This window comes from Heliangelus exortis, chromosome 6, assembly GCF_036169615.1.
Source record: "Heliangelus exortis chromosome 6, bHelExo1.hap1, whole genome shotgun sequence".
In the NCBI taxonomy this organism is placed as follows: domain Eukaryota; kingdom Metazoa; phylum Chordata; class Aves; order Apodiformes; family Trochilidae; genus Heliangelus; species Heliangelus exortis.
This window is the reverse complement of record NC_092427.1, coordinates 13,702,492-13,720,178: the sequence shown is the minus strand read 5'-3', so window position 1 is coordinate 13,720,178 and position 17,687 is coordinate 13,702,492. Positions and strand designations below refer to the sequence as shown.

Sequence of the window (17,687 nt, the reverse complement as noted above, 5' to 3'; positions counted from 1 at the left end):
CTGAACTGAAAAGAAATTCAAAGGGAGTCTGCATTTATTTGTTTGGGCCTGCGCCAGTTGGACTTTGGTCAGAGGGTAAACACAGTATATGTTTTGCTGTAAATGACTGCAGTGATACCCAGAGATAACTCTTTCCCTCTCCCAAAAGAGTCTCTGAATTCAAGGACTTCATGGCACCTTCGCTTCCAGACATTTCTGCCATGTTACTTTCTTCTCTCTCACCATACCAAAAAGGAGAAAATCCAGCATACTGTAAGAAACTGTATATTCTGACTTAATTATCCAATATAGAGCCAAACACCCACTGACATGCACCTGCACTTCTAAGCATCCAGCAATCCTAAAAAGGCAACAACAAAGATGGATAAAAATGGATTAAATCCACTTCCTTTTAAATATTATAGAATCACAGAATGGCTTGCGTTGGAGAGGACCTTAGAGATCAGCCAGTTCCAACACCCCTGTCATGGGAAGGGACACCTTCCACTAGACCAGGTTTGTGTATAATGCATTTGTGTATAATGCACTTAGATGACTAGATTCTCTCTCAAAAACATACTGCCATCCTCAAAAGTAGTCCCAGTTTGTCCTTTTTCAAAACAAAGTCATCAATTTTCTTCTTAAGAGCAGACAGCAGTTGCAGTGAGCTGCCTAACCACTGCTTTCCAGGGTGCAGGTCTGAATGAGCTCAGACCACGAGCCTTTAACAAATAAACTGCTTTCTAAATAGAGGCATACTCCTCAAAAGAGGTTTTTTCCTTAGATAACTAAGACAAATGTCCTATTTGCATGTTAATTAAGCTACATAACTCCCCCATGCGTTAAAATTACAGAAACACGTGCTTTCCAGTGCACACAGCAATAAATCTTATAATTAAGAAAAGGGAGATCACATTTCTGGAAGAAGATACTTTTACACAGTTTTAACAGTCCTTATTTTGAGAGACCGAGTAGCTGGGTACTGCATGCCCGGAGCCAGACCCCACCTTTCCTACAATCCAGAGCTGCTGTGACATAGAGTATCAGCTGAACTATGGTGACTGCTTGGACTCAAGTAACTAGAAGCATCATTTTGTGCAGTGAACCAATCTGAACAACATCAGAAACCACTCTGAAGTGTTTTCACCATACAGACCAGGCAGCAATACAGTCTTTATATTTGAATTCACACCTGTTCTGTACTGGGTTTGCACGTCAAGATTTTTGCAGAGGGGGACTACAAGGGTGGTTTTTCTGTGAGAAGCTTCTAGAAGCTTTCTCTATGTCTCATAAAGCCAATGCAAGCTGGCTCCAAGATGGACCCACCACCATCCAAGGCCAAGACCATCAGCAAAGGTGGTAGTGCCTCCACGATAACACAGCTAAGGAGGAAAAAGCCTACACAATAGAAACTGCAGCTCAAGAGAGGACTGAAAAGTATGTGAGTATGTGAAAGTATGTGAGAGAAAAAACTCTGCAGACAGCAAGGTGAGTGAAGTAGGGGGAGGAGATCAGGCAGGAGCAAGTGGATAACTGATGGAGGCTGTGACCCCATGAGAAGTCCACGCTTGAGCAGGCTCCTGGAAGTACTTGTGAACCTATGTAGAAAGGACAGAGACTGGAGCAGGTTTGCTGTGAGGGGACCCATGCTGGAGTCTGTTCCTGAAGGACCACATCCCATAGAAGGGACCCACACTGCAACAGCTTGTGAAGAACTGCAGCCTGTGGGAGGGATGGGGTTGCAGAAGATTGTGCAGGACTCTCTCCAGTGGGAGGGAGCCCATGCTGGAGCTGGAAAAGACTGTGAGGAGTCCTCCACCTAAAGCAGGGAGGAGTGTCAGAAGCAACATGTGATGAACTCATCACAGTCCCCATTCCCCATCCCCCTGCACCGCTGGCAGTGAGGAGGTAGAGAAATTTGGTCTAAATTTAAGCCCAGGAAGAATGGAGGGGTGGAGGGAAGTAGTTTTAAGATTGTTTTCATTTCTCATTATTCTACTTTGACTTTGATTGGTAATAAATTAAATTAACTTTTCCCCAAGTCATCTGTTTTGCCCACGACAGTTATAATTAGTGAATTATAACTCCTTGTCCTTATCTCAACCCATTAGTCTTTTGTTTTATTTTCTCTCTTCTGTCCAGATGAGGAGAGGGAGTGATAAATCAGCTTTGGTGGGCACTTGGCATCCAGCCAGGGTCAACCCACCACATGTTTTCCCAAATTTTCCATCTATAGTCTGTTGTACCTCATTATGCCACACTAGAAGGCTTGCAGCACCAAAATTTTTCAGAAACACTCAAAAGGAATTCAGTCCCGATGGTTTCTTGTTTCTGAGATTACGATCAATCAGGATCAATCAGGATTTTTCCCTACATTAGGATCAATCATGTTGGCAAAATGACAAAGAATTTGTTTCTTGTCTGTATTGTCCTTATTTTATTTGAATTCCATCCCTCTTGCCAACTGTGCCTTGCTGCTAAGACCACTTGACTTCAGAAATGTACAAGCAATACACTTCACCCTGCGAGTTTTCAAACAACTTTTGTAACTTCTTGAAATCAACTCTGTAAATTTAACCTCTCTCAAGATTATGTCCCAGATGTGTAAACTGTGTAATATGATTAGGACAAAAAAACAAAAAAAAACCCCTTCATTCTTTCCTGCAAAACACCTTCAGCAGCTGTTGGAGTTGTCAGATGGGGGGAGAGTGCTGGGTGCTCCAGTGAAGGAGAAAGTTGTCATCTCCATGGCAGGGGTGAGGCTTGTGCCCTCATGTGGTGAGGAGGATTTCTGAACTTCAGCCCAAGTCTTCCCCACATCACAGGATTCTCTTTATCTACTATACTACTATCTATACTCTATACTACTACACTATTCTTCTCTCTATCTACTATCTACTTCTCTATCTACTATAGATCATATCTGCTATTGATCTATGTAGATCATGTAGTACAGACATATAAATTTAATGCTGTTCACAGAAGCACACTGGAATAGAGTGCTTTAATCTACACAATCTATTGCATCACCTTTGCTTACTTGTGTGACATATTCAACACAATGATTATGTAAAGTGCCATCATTCATATGATGTGTGAATCCTTTCCCTAGGTAATTTTTTGTATGATCACAAAATGATGCTTGTCATCAATAAGAGACTGAAGATGAGGAAGACATTTTCAGTAGTACCACAGATTTGTCACACACTGGTGACAGGGAAGGCACTGGAGATGTCCCACAAAGCACCTCTATCATAACAGAAGAATTCTCTTCTATATACACATAGACAAGTTGCATTTAAACTGTCCACTCGATCTTAAATGATCAGTTTTTCCAGTAAAACACCAAAATACTTTCTTTTTCTTAATTCTCAGGAAATTTTACATTTTACTTCCTTTTGTTGAATCAGCTGCATCTTACCAATTCTCTCTACCATTTCAGGCACACCAAGCATGAAATTTATATGGCCCTGAATTGAGTTATCATTAAACATGGGAACAGGTTTGGTCAGCAGAGTCAATATTTTCTCCATACAAGTTAACAAACATGAACACACAAAGATGAGCACGAAGGTCTCACATAGCAGAGGTTTTGCCAAATTTCAAAGGACTGCAGCTCCAGCATGTTGATACCTCCCTACAATAAACTGCAATGGATATTGGCCTTTAGGTCCTTTTGTCTAAGCAACATATCTGAAAAGAAACCACATTAGGTGCTTAAGCTCCCTAATGCATTTCCAAAATGTCCTTCCTACTCCCTTAACTATCTGCAGCGTATGAAACTTGCAGCAGTTCCAGTGCCATTTTCAGAACTTAACTAGATGAAAAACCCAAACAAAATCAGAGACTGTTATTACACATACTAACTTTAAAGGACACGTTTAAAGTAATAATTCAGAAATATTTAGATACTAAAAATCCACAGGTAGCAATGAAATGCTTTAAAAAATGGTGGTTGCTTATTTGCTCTCTACTCTTTATAAGAAAATTTGGGTTTCCTGTCATGTTTCAGCTCAGGAGGGATTTCAGATCTGGTTTTAAACTGGTGTGTCTCTGGTAGATACAGACATTTCATCATTATATTGTCCTACTGAATGGGCAGTATGTGACACGAGGTGTACCATACCTTCATTATAAATATGCTGAGCTGTAATGGCCAACAAGAAAAATTGTAAATGATCTACACTTAAGCAAAACCAGCCAGTATACTAAAGAGATGACATGTTCTCATAAATCAAATATTTTTTCCTCTCTTTCATACCCCTCTAAAACTTCAAAGCAATCAAATGTTGTTTATGCATAAAATTTAATCCTTTCACCAATCTGTAGTTTGATTGAATTTGCATACTCTATTTCCTACAAGTCAATTTGAAGAGAGCCTCATGTAATTGAAACCATTTCCCCTTCAGTCCTCCTATCTCTGCTGTAATATTTTCTATTAGTAGCTCCATTATGCCTAATATCCATAATGTCAGCAGATTAGAATTTTCACTTAATGCAACCAGTATTTATAAACCACTAAGATGAAAAAAAAAAGAACAAATATGAGAAGGAGGAAACAATAATTACCTGTCTTTGATGCCACACAGATCAATGTGTAAATCACTAAAATTCCCCAGGGAGCCTTGCTGAACTAAAATGAGGTCCTTGGGCTGGTTATCAATAAAGATGAGCCTCATACAGCCTTGAAAAGCAGTAACAGGATTTAAACATTGGGAATCAGTGAAATTGTCAGGACACCCTGTGGGAAAAAGGGAAGAGGCAGAGAAGAATATTGGCATGTTCATCTATTTCTGCTGGGCTTTCCTTATGCAAGAACTCAGAGGGTCATTGTCCCAAGTATTTTTATTCCTTGCACTATACAACCTTGTGTGTTACAGACCCTTCAGTAGGAAAAATTATGTTTTTTAAAGGGAAAAAAAAAAAAAAAAGAGATGAGGCACTGGAAACATCAGAGTACGTGGTTTTCACATGTTTTAAGCACAATCAATATGTGTTTTTTTCCACCTTCTTTAAAATCCACAATTGATAGCAACAGACCCCCATAAAAAAGCTGTGTAAATTGTAAAATCATTATGGGCTAAATTCTGCTGCTGAGGCAATCCACAGAGTAAAAGGATGAAATCATGTGGGCTGCAAGCAAAAAACCCAAACCTAACCTATTTATCTAAGCTTCCTCAGTATTTGGCTGGCTCTGAGATCCAAAGCCTCCTGTGCATCCTCACTTAGTGTTGTATCCAGAGGGTTCATCGAGATCAGAAGAAACTCACTGCAGTAAGCACTACACAGAAATATATTAGATAAAAAGACAGTTGATGACACTCCCTTTATCTAAATTAATGCTTCCACTCCAAAAAGCAGAAGGTAGTATTTTTCAACCCTGTTCTTCCCATTTTCAAAATTGAGCTAAATCTACATTCATTTCTGCAAGAGCACAGTACCTAAATACCTTTGTAGATCTCAGCCATATGTCAATTAAGGTCTGAAGTTTAAAGTCACTGAACCTGATCAGGACAGTGGTATCTACAGGAATATTAATGACACTAGTAAGTCCTCAGGCCTTTTAACTGGGAAAAAACACTTGTGGCTAATACAGCTTTGTACTTTTGAATGTTTTTCCAGCTAGATGTAGGTACCCATTGGCTACCACTACTAGTAGTCCACTTTTGCTGTTCTGTTAGCACTTTTGCTCCTTTCTGTCAGGGTTGACCAAGACCCTTTAATCTTACCACAGTGCTCTATGCACTGCAGCTCAATAGGAGGCCTAAAACGAGTTATTTGCTCTTAGCTGCAAACCAAGTGCACTTGTGGAGACATCAGTGGTGAGCATCTGAGGATCTGCACCATGAAAACCCAGCCTGCATCTGCCTGAAACAACCCACCTCCAAAATAGTAGCTGCTCCCAGAATAGATCCTTGAGACAGTGGTTGCATGGCTGGCAGTGGCAGCGTTGTTATCTAGAGTCAGGGTAATGCGGTGTCTTCTGGCGTTGATGTTAACAGAATGCCAAAGCCCATCATGGAGATTGGTGCCTGGCAAAAAACAGGTACAAAGAGTGAAAAAAAGAGGGGCAGAAGACAACTGTGAGAAGACAAACTATAAACCTCATTTTGTTTCCAACTTGTAACCACAAATATGCAGTTCAACCAAAAGAGGGAGAACTGGCAGCTGAAAACAACTCATTACCTCTGGAAAAAAACACGGGCATAGAAGAAAAGGCTCAAGACAGGGAAAGATTTTGAAGGTATTTAAATATGTTGTCTCACATTTTAACCCAACCTGTTTCTGATACTGCAGGAACTCAGTAAATAAGCTAGGAGGGCCTTTTGCCTTTCTGGTAGCACACTATTAACATTTTGTGGGTGTCTTACTTTAAGTCTTTTGGAAAATGCTTTAATCTTACAGGAGCACTCAGTGAAGATCCATGTTGAGCTTCTGGTACTAAACACACACCTGAGACTGCAGAGGTTCAATGAGATGCTCATACCCTGTTCTCAGGATCCAACATGAAATCTGACAAACTCCAGTATGTACCAATAGGATTTCCATTTCTTAAAACCCTTCAGCATCAAGTTTGCACACAGCCTTGCTGATGGAAATATAGAAACCTTTCTATATTGCTGTATTAGATTTACACATGGGGCTTGTGAGAGCTGGAATTGTTACTCTGACCAGGAACCTACAAAGGTACGTGAGAGATTATGGTACTGGAAAGAGCCACTTCCTCCACTTGTCCAAAGTGGAAAATAACCTTTCCTTTCCCTCTTCTGAAAATCTGTTGCATTTCATGCTCATGAAATAGCACAGCACAGCTACAGAGAAGCTGCATTCTCTATTCTGGCAGCTATGGAAATCATTGGGCAAGGTTCTGAGCTCACACACAGTAGCCCAGATCAAAACTACCCTAATTACAGCTCAAAATACCATCAAAATGGAGTCACCAAGACCAGGCACAGACTACTATTTACTCCCCTCCCTAATGGAATATTTTTTTTTAATGTAGCTTTCAGAAGAATCAAACCAGCACTTAGTGGCACAAAGAAGTGTGAGAACAGTTCAAAACAAAATTAAAAAATTGTGGGTGTTATGTGTATGAAAAGCCATTTCCTTAGGAATTTGGAAATGAAACAATTTCCACAGCAATGGCACAATTTCTATAGAATAAAAGGCTGGCTTCTCAGCAAAATCTGAAGACTGATGATTTTTCAACTAGAACAAGTCCATTTTGAGGTGAAATATGTTGTTTAAGTTTGAAAATACGTCAAAACAAAATAGGCCTCATTTGGGGCAAAAATAGGTCCATTCTTGAGCAAGCATACGTTTATTGTAAGTACCCGACATCTGCAGAATATGGCACTTGCAACCTCTGCATATTTCCATGTGTAAGTAGGCAGTTTAGCAATGTTTTGGACAGCACAAAGGCTGGGCTTAGGTTCATGATTTCAGAACTACATAAAAACAAATACATCCAACCAAATATTGACATTGTCTCAGCTTTGTTGACAATTCCATTAGGACTGCAATAAAGGCTGGAAACTCAGGTTTCCACATTCAATTGCAGCAAATTAATGCTGTAGCAATCTATGCAAACAGGGATAGATGCAAGGCTGCCTCATTTTCTATCAAAAAGGGGACTGGAAGTCACACAAGGAAAAGCTCTGCTTTGACAATTCTGTCAGATTTTATCTTTGCTTCTTTTAATAGACACGTTTGCCCTCTTTTAGCCTGTACTGGGAATAATTTAATATTACATATTTTAAAACAGTTGATCTTGTAGAAAATACCATTATTATTATTATTAGTAGTAGTAGTAGTAGTAGAACCATGCAGGTTCCACTATTCTATTATTCCACTATTCTATTATTCATCCACTTTTGGAACCCAGATAATCAACATAGGCGAAAAATTTATTTACCAGTCTCCCACCCAGGATGGCTGAATAGCAGCAAGTGCCCTAGGAAAATCTGTCTGGGAGGCCAACATGGCTCATATAGGTCAGACTGGAATTGCAGTTAGGCCACTCTGGTCCTGCCTCCTTTTTACAGACTGAAATTGTTTCCCTGTTGTCTCTGGGAGGTAATGAATAGCTGTTCTGGTAAGTGTTTACAAGTCATTTCCCCCTGAATTTTAGGTCAGAGAGGCAACCCCATTTCACCCTTTAGCATCTGGCCAGGTGCACAAAGCAACTTGCAGACTGTTTAAGGAGGCAGTGAGGGAGAGTGTGGAGAGGAAGCCCATAGTCAGACCTTCTTCTGAGCACTGCGTAAAGGGAGAATGTAAAGCTACAGTCAGAGGAGGAAAATCAGCTCTGAGGCTGCCTTAACTCGTGCTGGAGAATGGAGCAGTGGTTGCACTGACTCCCAGATGACTTAAGCCAAGCTTGAGGATGGGAAACAAGGTTTTCCTATGACCTGACTGAGGCTAACCTAACTTGACTGTTTAAAAACACAGAGGTCGACCTAACTGTCAGATACACTGAGTCTGGAGATCTGGGGATGTCTGTATTTCATGCTTAGACCTACCTGAAGCTGCACAGAGTAGTTCTACCACTGGAAAGCAAGAGAAAATTTGAAGAGAAAGTAACAGTGTGTGCTTGCTTATACCATCATCCTTTCATCTTGTGGGGTTGGACCTTTGTTTTTTAACAGGGGATGGATAAGAGGAAATAAAACTGAGGTACCTTCACTGATTTCCACTGGGTTCTTCGTCTCTTTCTGAATAAGTAGTGTCAATCTCCCACCATGAAGGTAAACCAAGAGAGGTCCTGAATTTTCAGACAATTCAGTGAAGAGAAGTAAGCCATCTTTATTCCAAGTTCGAAATTGAAAGCTGACTGACAAACCATCAATTTGAGGAGTGCCAGGCAGTAGCAAGTAGCTTCGACTGGCACTAACAAAGGTGATAGGAACAATTTGTGGTTCTGAGCAGGAAAAGGTGACGTTTCCCTGCAAATAATAAAAATCAAACATATTCAACATGACAATTATTATTTTTTTCCAGACATCCCCAAAAATTCCAAGTCAAATCAGTACACTGGATTTCTAACAGCCCTCAAGGTTTAAACAGGTATTGTTATTGAAACAGAGATCTTTGGATCTCATTAGGAAATTACTTCAAAATTTTACTTTACTACTTAGGAAGACCTAAATATGTCCAAGTGTCCAACCCAAACCATTCTATGATTTTGTGACTCTATGATCTATACTGTGCCTGGGGGCAGAAGGGCTCATTTGGTAGCCCAGACAATCTCCTCATGGCCATGCCTGCTTTGTGTTTTTCAAGCTGAAGTTCAGCTTTGTGTCAACAAAAATTACACTCATTTGGGTCTATGTTGACTGCAGGAACCAACAGCACCAGCAAGTTCACTTGAACCTTTGTATGCTGCAGGATGCAATACAAATGTCCTCCGTTGGCTTGGGACTACAAGTGTACAAATAAGGCAAGGTGTAAGTGAGAAAACAAAGCACCCTCCAAGACACAGGATTGCAACCAATCACATTATATTTATTCTAAATATTAGCCAAAATGTAGCCATTCATGAGAGTACTTTTTTTTTTCCATTTACAGCAATACTACATCACCTTTAAAGGAAAAATTTGCCTCATCTACTTGAATCTACCACATGGGGTGAAACAGGAGGCAAAGTTCCTTGCTTTATTTCAAATATTCAGTATATATCTTGCAGTAGTACTAGTAGCTATGTTTTCTTTTACTCAGACTGACACAGCCCTGTGCTACTCCAAATAATAAAAGTCCACTCAGTAATAAAAGAACTTAATAAAAACAATTATTCTGAAATTAGTTGAAAATTCTTAAGAAAGCTCAAAAAAAAGTAATCTGATTTCAGAATTTATGGTGGGATGAAACAACAGTATGATTTCCTGGCCAGTTCTAGGTCTCATGGTTTCCACAGGGCATGTTCAGGAATTATTAAAATATTATACACACAGCAAGTGTGGAAAAATCCAACACCATTTCTATGTCAAACTTGGTTGATTACTTTAGTCATCCAACCCTAAAGTGAAATCAATGGTGCTATTTGCCCAGAAGAGTAGTGCAGTTACTCAAAGCAGACAGCACAATCTGTACCAGCATGTATCACTGCAGTTTGCAGATGAACCAGCTCCATGGCTTTGTTCACTCTTTGTAGATTACCCAACCAGGTCAGACAAGCCATGTAATAAAGCCTTAATTATTTATAAAAACAGGAAACATTTAAGGAGCCATATATGTCAAAGCCACGCCAGGAGATTGTTGCAGAAAGTTTGCTTTGAACTGGACTGCTTTGTAAATTACCAACTAGAATTTGATATAAACATCGGAGTAAAAGGCTTTCTCCATGGCACTGCTTCTCATCAGAACTGGTACCTCACTTTCACAGGATAATTATAATAAGCAGCACTTGATGGATGTGTAGGAAGTTGCGCAGTGCTTGGGGAATTCCTCTCTGAAATCCCAGACAGCTGATGGAAGTGTTACCTATCACTTTCAAATGTCTTTCTAGTCTTTATTTTAAAATGGAAAATAAATAAAGTGCCAGAAAGAGACCAAGTTATCACTGGTTGAAACCCTTGGCAGGTATATGTCAAGGTATTTACATATTCCATGCCCTGCTAGGTGCAGAATTTTACATGCCAGATTTAGCAATCACAAAAGGTATCCGTAGGTAAATCATAATAGAATAAGCTTTGAGATATATTCCAAGGCTTATCCAAGCTCACCTGAACATAATCAGGTGGGAAGCAGAACAGAAATTTGCTCTCAACCTTTTAAAATTTTCTACTACCCTCTACTTTGTGTGTGTGTGTGTAAGAGATACCATAGGTGCTTTTTTTTTTTTTATCATTGTTATATGTGCAACTACTTCTGAAGTCATGGATTGCTGTGACCCTGTGAAAAACTTGGCAACACCACCTAGTAATTTACACCAGGTAGTGATTCGTGACATGTGGTCTGCACAGAAATCTTGCATTGGGACAGAAGCAGCAGCAAGTACTGTCTGGACCCACGTCCAATGCTGGGACATGTGGGCAGAACTTACACTTCTCCTCCTATGCTTAACCAGGTGAAACTTCATTGATTACATCCAAAGGAGAGAATGATCCCACCTCCCACAAGAACAAGCAGGTGGGAACACAAAAAGGCAGTGCTGCAATATTCTGTGTACATGGGAATAAAGGTACATTTGAGGGATAGAAAAGAGGTGTGTTTGCCTTTTTTTTATTAACAAGGCATTTTTATTACAATCATTCAAGAATTTACAGTGGTCAACACTGCCTACCTTCCTAGAGACAACAGCATAAACATTTAAAAAAGAAATATACAATGGCTACTTTGAAAAAATGTTCATTCACTTTGGTGGGATAAGTTCCCATAACAAAAAGTTAAATTTGCCCTGAATGTTATTCTCCAATTATTCCAGCAGGTCTAAGTCAGAAAAGTAAACAGCTCCCCCTAAACCTCCATTTCCTTTAATTGGCAGCAGTTCTGAAACTCTTCAGGGTACTGCAAGACTTCTGGCAGACACTTGATTTTATAATTGAATGCAGTTTAACTGGAAAGTAAAAGCTCATTGGCTAGGAAATGGGATAAGAAGAGTCTAATCCCCAGAGTAAATACAGGAGACACTCAGCACTAGCCAGATGCTGGAAACTCCAGCTATCATGTGGCATTTGAGAATTCCATCGAGTCCATTGTCTCCGGACTGATTAATGACTTTTTTAATAAGCAGTGAAATCTTTCCAAAAGAGTTATTGTTTATAAAAGAGGAACCTTCTGAACCTAGAAATGCAATGGAGATATTTGCAATTTATTCACGGGTTGCCATGACACTGGTCTGAAGAAGAAGAGTACAAGCACCCAGATTTCCCCAGGCAGGGTATTGTTGCAAAGGTGGCTTTTCAAGTTACTGAATCAGCAGGTGAAAGTACAGCATTTCAAGGTAGAATCAGAGCCTTTCCCATTAAAAGAGAATGGAGGAACTCAGTTACTGTGTTGGGTTTGTGTGATGCAGTTTGGTAGTGGGGCAGGACCTGTAGTGGTGGCACCTGTGAGAAGCTCCTGGCTTCTCACAGCTTCTCACAGCTGCAAAGCCACATCCACCTTTGGCCAAGGTGGAGGCCATCAGAACCGTCCCTGTCATTGTCTTGATTCAGTTTTTGTTGTATTTTTTCCTCTATGTGCCAACGTGGTAGCAAATTGAGTTCTCTGTGGCCACATCAGGATAATAGTGGGGAACACAGAAGCCATAAACCTCATCTAAAACTGAGTGGAGTCTTTCCAGTGATTTTTGCAGGATTTTTAAAAAAAATTTATAAATTTAATGAACCAGTTTAATCTTTTCCAGCCTTTCTTCATGTACCATTATCTACTGTTGAATGAAGACAGAAGACTGCTGCACTACCACTGCTGGGGCTATTGGTGACCAGTTTCTCATACAACTGCCTCACTTTCAAAGAATAATAACCAAAAGTAGTATGTATTTGGGAAATTAATCAAACCGATAGCTGAACTGAGGTCCTCCACATTTAACCCACCAAAGGACAAAGGCCAAGATCACAGCTTGAGCAGGAAGAACAATAAATTAGTATTTCTGTGCTCCCGTTCTACCTGTGGGTTAGAGTATCCAACAAACAATTACTTTCCTCATTATAAAAGACATATCTTGTTTTCTGCAGAGGATTAGAAGGAAAGATTTCATATGACAGGTAAGGGGACTAAAACCCTAGCCCTGACTGAGATATAAATGTGAGTAAATGGTCAAGAATATATCCAGCTTGGAAACTAGAGAACAGTCTCTAGCTTTGGAGACTGAGATTGCAGACGAATTATCAGAGAGAGCAACGGATGAAAAAGGTGACCTCTGGTGCAGTTTTAAAAGAATAATATGAAAGATTTTCTTCAGCTCTGAGCAACTGGATTTTAAGAACGTGGGAGGGTCCCTTCAAATCTCGTTTTTAAATTGTCTATCTTGAGAAAAACAGATGTCAGGAGAGCCACATAGATTTGAAGTGCTTCTCAAATCAAGACATTGCTAACTGCTGAATGAAAAGTAAAGCAAAGTGAGATAACACCAGTCTAGTGACATATTGGTGGCAAACTGTCTCCAAACAGTATGAGGGAGCACCAAGATGCACGCTGCTACTTGAGCTAGGACTGTTTCACTAGGAGAGCAACTAGTCCATCCCAAAAGCAGGACTCATACTTTAATAGGAGGTCCTATTCTGAGGTTGGTTTCTCTTTGAGCAAAATTTTATGATGGAAATGCTTTCCTGATCCATGTTTCATGGCAACTAATATATCCTTGTGATTGTCACCCCTGTCATAAAGAACTCCCTCATCTCCACTCCCTCCTGGTATCATGTTTGTCAGTAAAAGGCTAATTGTTTATTAAACTGACTTCACTTTTTACATTCAGATAATGTTTTTCTAAGTAGAATTTAAGAACAAACAAAGCTTCCAAGAACCTGAAGGATCGTGACCATGACAGAATCACAGAAAAGATGCTTGGCTAGGTATTTCTGGATGGTTTTTATCTCAGATTCCTAAGCTAACTATGTCACTGGATGAAAGCAGAACAAAGGATTTTTACCATTTTTGTAGCTGTACATTATTGTTTAATTAAATGATACAATAGCAAAGAGATGCTGGCAAAAGGTGGAAGCAAACAAAGAGCTAATTTGGAAAAAAATCTACATCATTTCCCTCAGAGTGACAGGAAAAGGAAAAAAAGCACAGGATGAAAAAAAAAATATAGACCACTTAACATTTTCCCTCTTTTGAACAAGCTAGGAATGCAGCCATCCTTTCAAAGTCACCTTGACAGAAGTGCATAAGATAGATGTCTCTAGATCAAACTGGCAAATTAGCACAATCAAAGCCAAATTTTTTCACAGTTTACAGTAATGATAATACTAATACTTAATAGTAGTAGTACAGAGCCAAATCTAACTTAAAGTAGAAAAGTGCAAAGAAAGCCATTCTTATCAGCTTTTTATAAATTTGTTTTCTTTATTAGATTTTCCTCTTTTTTATTCCATTCATCTCTGCATCATGGCACAGGACCAGCAAAAATGGCTGATATGAACTACACATGCTCCAGACTCTGGACTGTGAGGGGGTCAGCTTGCCCCTTTGTTTATGCTGGGCAGCCAGTATTGTAATACCAAGCAGTTCTTAGAGTCTTAGCAACTGGAATAAAACCTTCAAAAAAGACACATAAGCCTTAGGTAAAAAACAAATTACATTCTCCTCCATTTTCCTTATTCCTTGCTAACTCCAAAGATAATAATTAGTCATATTAGTCATCTCTCTTGCTCTCCTACAGGGACTAACAGCTTTATCACCTCCTGCTTTGAAACATCCTCCTTTGCTCAGCAGGTACTAACCACCCTATTCACTCAATTTGACTACCCAGATAATGTAATAAATTAAACTCTGAACAATCGTTTCTAGCCTGTAATTTGCTGAAGGCTGATAACTCTCAAAAATGTGTCATTTTTTTCTGCATATGTCAACAAATCTTATATAAAAAAAATATGGTCTCCCTGAAAGATTTGCTTCACTTGTGGTCATCACAACTATCAAAATCCCAAAGAAACTGTTATACCAAGGAAAGGAAAGTTTATTATTGCAGCTACATGCTGGACTAGGTATTTACAGACTCACAGTCTTCAGAATTGTAGAAAAAGACAACTGAAATCCGTGGGAAAACTGTCATTTAAATAGACCTTATTTCAAGATAATTTCTTTCAAAACAATACTCTTATACAATTAAACCTTAAAATTAATACTATTTATATAGACTTTCTCAGTATTCCACACTTCAGATAGGATGTGAAGGAGACTCATCTGAACATCCAGAGAGCAGACATGAAGATAGAAGAAAACTTATTTTTACAGGAATCAAACATTTCTGAAATCTGAGTTCACCTACCTTATCCAAAGAACAGCAAATTCACTTCTCTTTTTAATGTGCCTGTCTGACTCATACTTTCATCAAATAATTGGATGAAACTTTCTTTTCTTTTTCTTTCTTTTTAATAAATTCAACTTAACCCCATAGGAACTTTTGAAAAATGTCACTAAATAGTTTCAACATTTTTTATTTATGATTCCTATAGTCTGATTGCAGTGCAAAAACTAATAAAAACTTTAAAAAATATTAAAAGATGTATCTAACTCCTCATTCTGCAAACCCTACTAGGGGCCTTCACGAATCACCAGTCTGATATTTACAGGTATATCAACACCTCCAAGAGCTCTTTGGTAGAACGAGACATGCGTAGACAAGTGAATTCTTCTCAAGATGAAGGTATCTCGAATCAATTTAATAAACTAGCATGTTTGGATTCTCTACAAAGAGAATGAATTATTAGTTTACATTCTCCTGTCACTAAGTGTCTTTCCTTGCTCTTTGATGCTGGCAATGGGTTATTTCCCTGAGGCACTGCAGTCATGCATTCACCTGTCATTACATCCTTTGCTATGCTGAATTGTCACTCCCAGCTTCAGCATGGCAGACTGATGTGAAAATTCAAGCATGTCTGAGGGCTGACAACTTCTTCCTTACAAATATCCCACACTCCTCTCAAGACAGTGGAGATTTTTTTCTGCTCAATAAAAATACAACTCAAAGTCCTATGAGCCAAGGGAAGAGAAAGGGGGATAGGGTTTTACTTGATTTCAGTGTGTACGCAGGGTGAAGCGCTAAGAAGATCAAATGCTGCATCTTTTCATGGCCTTTTAATTTCACTTCTTCGATCAGATAGCTACTGGTTTTGGCATCACAAATCAGTACACTCAAAAAAATCTCAAGACCCTGGCCACAGGTCACATTACAGCAGTTTCTGAAGGTGCAGCCTGAATCTAACAATAACACTGCCGGCCAGGACAGCTACCTTTGAGGATGCTGTAGCTTTTTTTCTTGAAACTATTCCCTCAGCCAGATGTATTAAGTAATTTTCAATGGATTTCTCTTCCTAGAACTTGTCCCATATCCTCCTGCATCTACACAGAATCATAGAATCACAGAATCCTAGAAAGTCAGGGGTTGAAAAGGACCTCAAAAGATCATCTAGTCCAAGCCCCTTGCCAAACGAGGATCACCTCTAGCAGGTCACACAGGAATGCATCCAGGTGGGCTTTGAATGTCCACAGGAAAGGAGACTCCACAACCTCCCTGGGCAGCCTGTTCCAGTGCTCTGTCACCCTCACAGTGAAAAAATTCTTTCTTAGAATTTCAGAATTTCTTAGAATACAGAACCTCCAATGCTTCAGTTTATAACCACTGGTTCTTGTCCTGTTGCTAGTCACCCCTGAGAAAAGCTTGACTCCATCCATACTACAAGTGCCCCTATATAAGGGGACTTGCCCCTTATATATTTATAAACATTGATGAGATCACCCCTCATTCTCCTCTTCTCCAAGCTGAAGAGACCCAGCTCCCTCAGTCTTTCCTCAAAAAGAACACACATGACACTTAAGCACAAAATCCTGTAAAGAAGACTTCACCATCTCACATATTAATAGGTCAAATATCCTTCTGCAAGGGACAATTCCCATTCTGCTTCTTGTAAATTTAGTTCCTACCAGTGTATATTCCTGCCCCTAGCTACATGGCCTGGACATACAAGTAACTGCTGAACAATTTGTCATAATGGGCAGTTTGCACGTGTTTTGTGCAACTGCTAGTAAATAGGGCAGATCTTTAGATTATTATTTGCAGAGGTTTCCCAAGGGTCCAGCCCTGTGACGATGACAGTGGTAATTACAGAAATTTGACTTCTCATAACCTCTCACAATTAAAGCCAGTAATTCCTTCAGAGAGAAAATAAAAGATCCTCTATAATTTCACTACATGCAATGATCTGGAAGAGAAAAAAACCAACAAAAAACCCCAAAAACCCACACAAGAAAAAACAATAAGAAATCACAGAGAGAAGACAGATAGCCTGTCCAAATAGACAGGGCTTCTACGTAAAGAGGTTAAGTATCAGGCAAAATAAAAATTGAATTCTGAAGGCAAGTTCCAGTTCAAAGAGACAGGATGCCTCGTTATCTTGAGATGTTTTCTCAAGGGGATTTATTGCAAGTCTGACATCTGCAAATGAGTTATAGTAAAGAATAAGTGGAATGATAATCATAGCCACCACCCAAGAGCACAATACATAGTACAATACTGTATTATTGACAACTTGTAGTGTCTTCCTCTGACTTTAAATGCAGCTGATTTAGGACCACTACTTATATGGATGAGGAACTCATTCATAAGAGGAAATCTATACCTCCAAAGCTGATGTATCATTCTATAGCTCATGTGAAAGATGTCAAAATAAAAAAGCTAAAGCTGATGGGTAGGAAAATGCACAGGTTTTGCTCACTGTGTCAACATTCACAAAGCCACAGAGAGCGAAGCAGCTTCCAACTGAGTGTTGGAAGTCTACCTCTGTTCTGGAGGCAAAAGGCAGTGTCACTAAGCATCAATGGCTTTCTAATCCCAACCTGGCCAGTTTGTCCTCAAATATCTTTTGTTAGGAGACAAAGGAGTGCTTAGAACTGACAACGCAGAACCAATCCTGGTGATCTCCAGCTTGGGGAGAGGGAACACAAGAATTTGTTGGAAAAAATGTGATGCCAAGTCCCTGCTTCAATTACTCTTCTGTGCCGTTCCTTTCATTGCATTTCCACTCCAGGCAACCTTAGCAGCT

At 39.5% G+C, this 17,687-nt stretch overlaps 1 protein-coding gene across 1 annotated transcript in view; it reads right to left on the bottom strand.

The window, feature by feature from the left end:
* The window catches only part of CNTNAP5 (contactin associated protein family member 5), a 264,807-nt gene that overhangs the window by 115,508 nt on the left and 131,612 nt on the right, over nt 1-17,687 (bottom strand). The window contains exons 8-10 of the mRNA XM_071746754.1: nt 8,660-8,924; nt 5,862-6,011; nt 4,549-4,720 (exon numbers count right to left, since the gene is read on the bottom strand). Coding sequence (XP_071602855.1) covers nt 4,549-4,720; nt 5,862-6,011; nt 8,660-8,924 — 587 coding nt within the window. The remainder of the gene's footprint in view (nt 1-4,548; nt 4,721-5,861; nt 6,012-8,659; nt 8,925-17,687) is intronic.